Below are 10707 nucleotides of genomic sequence, written 5' to 3' on the forward strand. Positions count from 1 at the left end.
TGTATACTCAATGTCGATTATTCATCTAGCCTAATTCAGCAGCTTATGCTCTGGAACCTTGTGCAAGCACACGCTTTTCCAATCTAAAGGAAATATAGTATTTTGTACATTCCTGTTTAGTAGCTACCAAATGTAATACAAAGACTGAAATATGTAATTTGATGAGGGGAAGCAAGAGGAAACATATCCCAGTATTAAACTGTTTCATGTAAATTTACAAACTCTCTAAACTCAGGAAATCAGGCTGTTTCTAATTCTTATTGCATACTAGATCACTGACCCATGTCCGGTAAAAAAGCAATCCAATTCTAAACATGTAAATATCAAAAGATTCTATGTATAACCTCAGCATAAGTTTACCAGTCTATCTGAATATGGAACAAACAAATACAAAGAAATTTAGGTCAGGTGATTACCCGTCTCATACATCAGTCTTCAGAAGAGACAGAAGTAACTCCGCTTCCAAGGATTCTGAGGATTCATAGGCCTTCAACAAGAACTCCAACAGTACAGAAACAACTTCTGGAGAGAAGGAAGAATACAACCCATTAAGACTTTTCAATATCTTGGTAACACCTTTCGAATGGAGACTGTAGTTCGCTAATCACGGACATCAATTATGATTTACACTAGTCTGAGCATATTAATGGAGACTGCAGTTCGCTAATCACGGACATCAATTATGATTTACACTAGTCTGAGCATATTGTAAAGACAAGCAACTTTCCGTAATACATGATTGGCAATAACAATGAAAGATGAGGTCCTCTCCATTTAGAAGGAAAAGGAAAGGAGCCCAAATCATAGCTCATGATATGTAACATAATACAAGCGTCCCTCTAAATTTTATTATGATTGCTCGATTTAGCTTTACATGGGTATGTCAATTTCTGATATGCTTTTTAGCTAATCCAAACAACTACTACAGCACATTTTCCGTTAATCCCAGTGACTTCACCAAACTTTCCTTATTACTTCCAAACTACAGCCAGATTCCATTCAATACTTTTCTTTAAACCATGTTTGGTTCAACTAACACTACAGAAAATAGAGAGAGATGATGAACTTTATTTCTGAAGAAAGTGACTGGAACATGGAAAAAGAAAAGTTTTATCATCAAAAACTTTAGGGGGAGGGGGTGTTTCGAACTCAGGATGCATGGTTAGAACCCAACACCCTATCCACTAGGATATTGGACCACATGCAAAAAATTGGAAATAATAAGCGCTAATATCAAAAGAACTACTGACAAGAACTTCAGATGCTCAAAGACTATCTTCCAAATGATCTGTACAACGAACTTATACATCTTCTATATATGGAGTTTCAAAAGGCTGGAGTTCTTTCTCAGAACTACCAAATTTTAGTAAAACGTTTCCTTCTATATACTATTGAATGGGAAGGTTTCAGGTATAGCTGAAAGTGTAATGCAGCTGGGATAAGTCAACAACTCAAACAGTTTTTCAATATTGGTAGAGAGAGAGAGAGAGAGAGAGAGAGAGTTTGTGTGGTTTAATTGAGTATTATAGTTGATCAAAGGCCTTGTTTATACAAATTATTGCACTGTGGTTAATAACTATGAGAGCATTACATTCATATAAATCCATACATCACATGACGATAAGGGATTAAAGAAAAGAACAGAGATTTAAGAACACAACACTAAAGAAAGCTCACCTTGTGATTGCCATACAATATAACATGGCCAACATTTCCTCTGAAAGCAAAGCAGCACTTGATTGATTCGTTTTACAATTATCAAATCATTGACTGCTCCTTTCTATAGTTCACAAAACACATCATGAAGTTAGCATAGTAGAACAAACACATTATCCCCCGCCCCCGCTGAGAAAAAAAGGACATAAGAAGTTGATCTGAAAAGGCTCGGAGGAGTGGAGTTGTGTGAAAAAGGTACCTAAACTGAGGATCTTTTTGCTGAATTTCGACAAGCGTTTTGGTAACTTCAACTGCAACAGGAAGATATCCTCTGCTACCCCATGCTGATAACTGTTAACAACAATTCAAAGACAATGAAAACCATATATGACATTGCCAGAAACGTCCACAAAACTCTACTTTAAAAAAAAAAAAAACCAAGAGTATGTCCATTGTTTTCAAAATTATAGCAAAACATGAAGTTGGATTCTCTTACTCTTCTCAAAGCGGAGTCCACAGAATAAGGAGGAGGGAAGGACACATCCCATAACTAATGCAACATTGCACCAAAAAGATGACTTAAAATTGTAGCTTTTTGTGCTGTCCATGGACTTTGGAATCTACTGCTCAGGAGGTGTTACTGATTCATCCACAGTTAAGAAAGAGTAGAGGGATCGTCCCCTTTCTTTGAAAACAAGACTTAATCTATATAAACAGATTATACAATAAAACAAGACTATCAAATAATCCACCTCTTCAACCCTCATGTCCTCAAACATCCTAACACCTAACTACTTTCTGATGAAATGGAAAACCTAATTCTTTACTTCCAGGATAAATTAGGTTTTGAGATCCCTATTCTTCCAATACCACTCCTGCATCTCTTCAACTTCTCTACCTTCTTCACAAAATTTACAGATTGTTATCAATTTTATCAAACCTCTGACTCCGAGGGTATATAAAAGTGACCTTACCCGCTGAATCTCAAAATTCTTAACCACAGAAATATTTTTCAGATTTTCCTAAAGCACTCCTGATGGCAAATCATTGCTCTGTTCGTTACAGTATCAACCTTATGGAGACCAACTAGTACAAGAATTAAGAAAGGAAGAAAGAAAGGGCCACTATCCACAGCTAGTCGTGCGAAAGCAAGGCCTCTGGATGGGTGATTTGATCCAGTCCAAGTTCCAACATTATTACATGGGATACAAGTGATTATTCCCAGGAAAGCAAACAAACAGAAGAAAAGTAAAAAATGCATGCTCGTTAAAAGAACTAGATGAATCCACAAAGTGTCATCGCATGTTGAATCTGTTAATCCTAGCGCAAACTAATTCCTTAAACCAACAATAGAATGATAAATGTGGTAGAACGAAAATATGAATAACCTGTTCGGCCGTGGAGATCCTTAGAATCAAGAGAAAGACCAGCAGATTCTAAGCTTTTAAGATCATAGATGTCATCGTACCTAGCAGCCTGCCACACAGAAAACCATCTCAAACTATAAATTTCTATCGTAAAAGAAGGATCTATATCTCTAATAAACATCTTAGTGCACAATCAGAACACTTTGGAAAGGGGAGTTGGGTAGCTCCAGCAAGGCCTCTACCCTCTCCAATGATGTTTCGACTGGAGAATCACCAACTGTATTTCCCCCTTCCCCCATTTGCCACCGCCGCTACAAGAACAACACAATCGTTTCCATTAGCTTAAGACCCAAAACCCACAGCATAAATACAATCACTCTCATCAGCTTAAACCCTAAACCCTAAACCCAAATTCAAACCTGAATTCAACTTCTAGGAGATAAATGAGAGATTACAGGAAAATGTAAAGCGCCATACAAAAAAAATTATAGCAAATAAATAGACAAAAATACCAAAGCTACTGGATTTGCTGAATTACCCTAAAAAACAAAAGAAATGAGCAAAACCAAATAGGATTGCTTACCCGGCAAAAGATAGTTTACTAGCATCAAAGAGTGGGTGGGTGTTTGATTCAAGATCAATTCGGTGGCAACTCGGTTATAATTCGAAAATTGGTTCCTCAATCATGCTCGTGTTGTAAAAAAATGCATGGTGTATGCCCACATCCCACGTGTATTTGGAAAAAGGTGAAAAAGAAAGTGATATATTTGTTATGTAAAATTGTCAAAAATAGCCATCATATCATTTTTGGATCTTCTCATAGGAATAGTTCTATAAGGGCTAGTTTGGTATTGTTGTGCTTTGAAAAAAAAATTGTTTCTGCTGTACTGTGAGAATAAACTCATTTTTGCTGTCTCACGTTTTTAGCTTTTTTTCACCAAAAACTGTGAAAATAAGCTGTTTTTAAGTGTTTACTAAACACCTTTTTGAGCTCATCTTTTTTTTATACTCATTTTTTATAAAAGTACCTCAATACCAAACTAGTACTAAATGGAGTGATCTGTGTGTTATCAAAACACACACTGAGAAAGAAAGAATCAAAGAAATAATATTAGTATAACTCCCTCCCTCTCTTTATCTGCCATCATTTGTGTTATAGCTACTAAAGTTATAGTGTGATATTTTACACCTGCTTCGCTCCTGTCTTTAGCAAAGGTTATTTCTCTAACTTTTGCATATTTATAACACGTTATCAACACGACTCTCTAACCCTAAACAGTTATCATCTCCATTCGCCGAAAATGTTTCTTTGTAGGATTTTACTATTCTTCTTCTTCCTTTGCCTTACATGCTGGATATACCCTCGTGAAGAACTGTTTGCTTGTGACCTTCTACCTCATTATATATCTCTTCTTGTACATTCAATCAATCTATGTAAAATACATTCAAACAAACTTAAAATTTCCAGAGAACTCTACGAGTGATTTTCGGAGCTCTACGGAGGGATGTAAGTAGTTTTAATCATTTCTTATATTTATGTGCTACCAGATCTCCTACCATCACCCCTTTTCAACCAGCCAAAACACAAGAAAGTACACATCTAAAGAATTCCCATCACAAGTAGCTAGTAAGAAACGGCACTAAGCTCATTGTAGGCCCTACCCAAAAATTTTCAAGGTAAACCTAGTCTTGACTCTTGACAACACCACTCTCAAGAAAGACAACATGCAACTTAATGGTTACAGACTTCCAACATTTGAACAAAAATGAAAAACAAAAAGTTAACACTTAGTCAGGGGACTAAGAAAAAATATAAAAACATATATTAACCACCAAGACCAAAATTTTGACTCCAAAGAATAAAAAAGAATCAAGATTGGAACAGAAAACTCACTGCTAGTATAACTCTCCCTGAAGCAGAGAACAATTCACCAACAATAGGATCTTTAGCAAAAGAAAATCAGAATCTGGGGAACAATTAAAGAAAAAAAAATACAAAAACAATTAAATAAATATAGAGAAACAAAGTACCTTATTGTCAACTGAAAGAACTTGAGAAAAAATAGAACTTCTCTTTCCCCAATTTGATCTTGTTATGTCAAATAGATAAGAGAGTGAATGAGAATCAAAGGGTGGGAGAATGGCTGAGGGAGTGAGACAAAGGAGAGGTGGTAGTCGTCGTCGCTGGCAACCACCAAGTAGTCGGTCGTCGAAGTTAGGGTGAAGGAGTAGACGAAAGGGTGCTGAAGACTGGGAAGAAATGAGAATAAATGGATAGGTTTTGTTATTTGGGGGTTTTGATAATTGCATCTATATTTTTTATTTTTAATTCAGTATTATATGTGAGGAATGGCCAGGTGGCCTTCCCTCTTCTTATGTGATGAATTTAACATTGCGTCACTTATTAAAGTTTCGTTTGTCGGTAAACTTTCCCGCCCAATTTTTTGTGGCAAATCCAAAAGTATAAGTGACGCAAAATATTTTGGTGTCTTGCAAAAATCTTAAAGTGACAATTTTTAAAAAAGCGTCACTTTTTTTACCTATATGTGATGAATTTTTATGCGCCACAAAAAATTCGGTCACTTAATCCATGTTTTCTTGTAGTGATTCGTTCCAATGAAAATCTGGTAGACTTGTTCACCAAATCTTTACCAAAGTGCACATTTCAGAAGTTAGTGCAGGGAATCGGATTACATCGGCTTACCAATCAACTAAATTTGAAGAATGCAGAATCAGGGGGAGATACAATTCAGGAGGAGCATCCATGATACATGCATGTTGTACTCTTTTTCCTTCGATTAGGATTTTTCCCACTGGGTTTTTCCTATCAAGGTTTTAACAAGGCAACATAAGCTTACATAACATTATATCAACAATCCAGGTAAAGTTGTACTCTTTTTCCTTCGCTATGGTTTTTTCCCACTGGATTTTTCCAAGCAAGGTTTTAACGAGGCAACTGATGTTGATATGTGGACATCCAAGGGGGTGTTGTAAGAACTGTATGGTGTATGCCCACATCCCACATGCATTAGTATACCCACATGCATTTGGAAAAAAGGTGAAAATGATAGTGATATATTTGTTGTTATGTAATATTGTCAAAAGTAGCCATCATATCATTTTTGGATGTTCTCATGAGAGTAGCTCTATAAATAGAGTGATCTGTGTGCTATCAAAACACACACTGCGAAAGAAAGAATCAAAAAAATAATATCAGTATATCTCCCTCCCTCTCTTTATCTGTCATCCTTTGTGTTATAGCTACTAAAGTTATAGTGTGATATTTTGCACCCGCTTCGCTCCTGTCTTTAGCAAAGGTTATTTCTCTAACTTTTGTCTATTTATAACAGCTCGAATTTGAGTCCCATCCTTCAACTTTTCATAATATGGACAATTCATTGTAACTTTTGTAATGTCCTTTATGATCAACTGTAACGGTTGAGTTAAAATCTACATTATTAGTTGTCACTTAGTACTATGATCTAGTGGTATTTCTCTTCACTTGTAAATGAGAGGTCTTAGGTTCGATCATCGACAAATGCAAATTTAAACCACATCATTACTAGCCATTGTGCAACTAAGCCCACCCCCTCCCTATGAATAATATTGTTTGTTCAAAAAAAAAAACCTACATTTTCAGTTTTAAAACCCCAAATATATTCCAACAATTAGGCTAAAATTTAAGCATATTTAGCCCAAAAATTAAGCCAGGTGAGCAGCATGTCTCCACGATAGAGGTGAACGCTCCCAAGAATTGAAGACCACTACGCCTAGACGCTCTCCACTTTCCTGCACAAGGCGAAGCTGCAGTGGGTGACCCATCGCTGACAACTTTATGTGCCACCTTATCCCATCCCAAAGCCTATTTTGTACTCCAACGGTTGTAACAATTGGGTTGTTGGTTGATACAACGTTCACATTCAACTTTCCTTTTAAAATATAACTTATAAATACATTAATTTAAAGGTTGAGATTGAATATGATCAAATATAACGGTAAAAAAAAAGATCTAACTGTCCAAATTAAATCCAATGGCTAAAATAACTAAAAAATTATTAAAGGGTAAATTACATTTTACCCCCTCAAGTTTGAGGTCGATTTCAATTCCTTACAACATCTTTAAAATATTTCAATTTCATACATTTACTTATCATTTTATTTCAATTTCATACATCTGTTAGAAAATATGTTAAGAAAACCATTAAGTGATGATGTGGCAAATATGGGGTCCCCATTTGTGCTGACATGGCTGCCACATTTGTGCCACGTGGCTAAAAACTTAATAAAATATTAAAATAATTATTTAAAGAAAAGTTAAAAACAAAAAAAAAAACAAAACAAAACAAAACCCAAATCCCCTTCTTCCCCATAATCCCCACTCGTGCCCACCCTCCCAACCCCCATCACCCACCCCTCCCCCCATCCCCTATCACCACCCCTTCTCCCACCCCTTCCCCCATCACCCACCCCTTCTCCCACCCCTTCCCCCATCACCCACCCCTTCTCCCACCCCCCAACACTCTTTCTCTCGCACCACTCTCTCGACATCCTCCATCACTCGAAGAAAACCCTGGTCGATCAAGTTGATAAAGACCACCACCATCTTCGACGAAGATGGATTGTATGGGTTTTTTTCGTCCACCGCCGCTATGATCTACAACTTTCTGGAGAAAATTTTCACCACTCCTTCAACATTTGGGTTTTTTGGTTTGTGGGTTTTTCTTTTTTAGTCGTTTTCGTTTTGGTTTTATGGATTTTCTAGCTTTCAAAAATTTTCCACCTTCCCTGTGATCTATAACTTTCTCGAGAAAATTTTCTCCGATTCATATCTCTTCTCAATTTTTCCCTTCCTACCAATTTTTCACTCCACATTTATTTTCTCACCTAAATTTTATTTTTTGAATTTTCTGGGTTTTTCTTACAATTTTACGTACGTGCTTCCTCTCAGACTTTTCACACTTTTGAAATTTAAAAACTTGGAAAATAAAATGGAAAAGGTGGTTTGTTGCTTCTCTGACTAGACCGTTTCCATGATTTCACGTTGTAGATGGAGGTGCTCGGCAGGGAGGTTCTCGTCGGAGATAGAGGTGCAGTGGGGAGGGAAGTGGTTGCGGGTAATGGGTGATGGGCAAAGAGGGAAGGGGTGGGTGATGGGGGGTGGGAGGGTGGGCACAGGTGGAGATTTTGGGGAAAAAGGGGATCTGGGTTTTGGTTTTTTTTTTTAACTTTTCTTTAAATAATTATTTTAATATCTTAAAATTTTTATTAAGTGTTTAGCTACTTGGCACAAATGTGGCAGCCACGTCAGTACAAATGGGGATCCCATATTTGCCACATCATCACTTAACGGTTTACTTAATAGATTTTCTAACGGATGTATGAAATTGAAATAAAATGATAAGTAAATGTATGAAATTGAAATGTTTTAAAGATGTTGTAAGGAATTGAAATCGACCTCAAACCTAAGGGGGTAAAATGTAATTTACCCATTATTAAATCAAAGTTCACCCAAAATTGAAGCATAATTAATATATTTTTTTCCCCACCGGGCTATGAAGAACTTTGAGGGTAGGTTGCAACTTCGTCTAGTCTAGAGTCGGGCACTGTGTAGGAAGACTCACCCTAGCAATTTTGAATGTTTTGCTTATTTACAAAGTAAAAATTGGATCACATTTCAATAATCCATAAATCATTACAAGTGAAGGTGATACACGATTTAAATAACAAAAGATCCAATATTTAAATTTAAGAATTGTATCTAAAATGATTGGAAAAGTCGAAACAACATTGGATATAATTCGATCATTAGGAGCAAATCCATTATTTATCAGTCTAAATATTTTTAGGTTAAAATGTTTATAAAATAAATTATGATAATCTACGTAAATTTTTTTTAAAGAAAATTACTAAAAAAAATATTTAGCCAAAATTTATTTTTTAATAATCTAAATTTTTAAGCCAAAACCATTGGAAGGGAAATGTTGTTTTTGGTAAGGATGGTTTAGTTTCAATAGTCCGGTTTTTCGCCAAAATAAAAAACTGAACTAAAAATATTGCTTGGTTCAGTTTGGTTTCTTATGTCCGATTTAATTTTGGTTCGATTTTTCCGGTTCAGTTTGGTTTTTTAAAACCTAAAAAAATGTTGTTTTTGAATATGAATAAACATTGTCCATGAAGCGGGGGTGAGAATTGAATCTATGAAAATTAAAATATGGGTTAAACTCTGTTTACTACTCTGAAGTTTTGTGGTTTTCAACATTTAGTACACCAAGTTTTTTTCGTCCCAGAGTCATACCTAAGGTGTAAATTTTGGGACAGTCTCATACATCCGTTAGTCAAACTGTTAACTCTCCAGTTAACTGATGACGTGGTGCCCATTTGGACAATGACTGGACGCCACATGTCATTAAGAGTCCACGTGGAAATTAAAAATTAAAAATAATTAATTATAAAAAAATAAATATTAAAAAAAATTTTAAAAAAAAAAAAAACCTAAAAGCTTCCCGTATTCTACCCCCATTTCTTTACTCTGCAACGCCAACACCCCCTAGCGCACCCTCTCCCTTCCTCATCCCCCCACACCCTCTCCTTCCATTCTCTATTTTGCAACCCGCACCACACTCCCACCATTCTCTCATTTGCAACCCGCACCACCCACCCTCCCTCCTCCCTCCCTCACCTGAAATTATGCAACATCTCTCGAGCACATTCCCTTCCGTCAAGCTCCGGAACCCTAACCCTAACCCCCCAAAATTATCATCACCATTCTCGCTATCCCTGTCGAACAAATCAGAAGCATCCTCGAGCTCACCGTCCAAATCAAAATCAGAACCAAAATCTTGGTCTGTGTATCTCATTCTTTCCACCAATTCCCCAATCAAAATATTGGTGTGCGGTGGGTGGTGCGGGTTGCAGATGAGATGGAGGGTGGATGGGTGGGGGTTGCAGAGGAGAGAAGAGCGTTTCCAGCCCTGAGGGAGGGAGGGAGGGTGGGGGTTCATATAATTGAAGCTAAACTCAAAATCTATGAACTGGGAATCCCCAATTTTATCAAACAGCACCGAATTCCAAGAAGCCAACAACTGGGAAATTCTTTTGCCCAAAAAAAAAAAAACCGGGTATTCCCAAATTCATCAAAAACCCAAAATTCCACCCACCAAACAATCCCCAAAATCCACAATTCACCTAAACCAAGAATTACCCTGTAAAAACAATTGAAGGAGGCAAGATTGTGAATCGAAAAGCGTACCATAGCATAGAGTTTGGTGAACCCGTTAACCAAAGTGGGAGTCTTGGTGAACTTCTGCTAAAAAGCATCGCTGAGATTGTGAGCAGGGTTGGGGTGCAGGATAAGGATGAGGAAGATGAGGGTGGGGGTTAAGATGGATATGCAGAGGTTGCGGTCGATTTTTCGAGATTTGTTGTCAAATCTGCAGGGAGAGTGAGAGAGAGTGATGAACATTGAGGGGAATATGGGGGGTGGGGGAAGGTGGTGGTTGCGTACAAAGAAACTGGGCCGTCGAAGAGGATGAGGGTTGAGTGGGTGGAGTCAAAGAATGAGGGGGAATGATTGATGTGCAGAGGTTGGGTAGGTGCAGAGAAGAGAAGGGAGAGAGAATAGAGGGGGTCGGGACTGGGTTTTTTTCTTTTTTCTTCTTCTGGGTTGGGTGCGGGACTGGGTTTT

The 10707-nt window shown here is 37.1% G+C and overlaps 1 protein-coding gene across 4 annotated transcripts in view; it reads right to left on the reverse strand.

Moving 5' to 3' along the window:
- The window catches only part of LOC126614736 (ankyrin repeat-containing protein P16F5.05c-like), a 28695-nt gene extending 24960 nt beyond the window's left edge, over nt 1-3735 (reverse strand). The window contains exons 1-3 of one of the 4 annotated variants that reach the window (XM_050282388.1): nt 3607-3735; nt 3248-3334; nt 3045-3132 (exon numbers count right to left, since the gene is read on the reverse strand). In XM_050282388.1, the coding sequence (XP_050138345.1) occupies nt 3045-3132; nt 3248-3322 (163 nt within the window). In that variant the 5' untranslated portion in view covers nt 3323-3334; nt 3607-3735. Of the gene's footprint in view, nt 1-3044; nt 3335-3442; nt 3460-3606 lie in introns of those variants that run through there. The other 3 variants (XM_050282390.1, XM_050282387.1, XM_050282389.1) reach the window with 3 other exon arrangements.
- Between the last annotated feature and the right edge of the window lie 6972 nt (nt 3736-10707).

The sequence above is a fragment of the Malus sylvestris genome, chromosome 3 (assembly GCF_916048215.2).
Source record: "Malus sylvestris chromosome 3, drMalSylv7.2, whole genome shotgun sequence".
Lineage (NCBI taxonomy): Eukaryota > Viridiplantae > Streptophyta > Magnoliopsida > Rosales > Rosaceae > Malus > Malus sylvestris.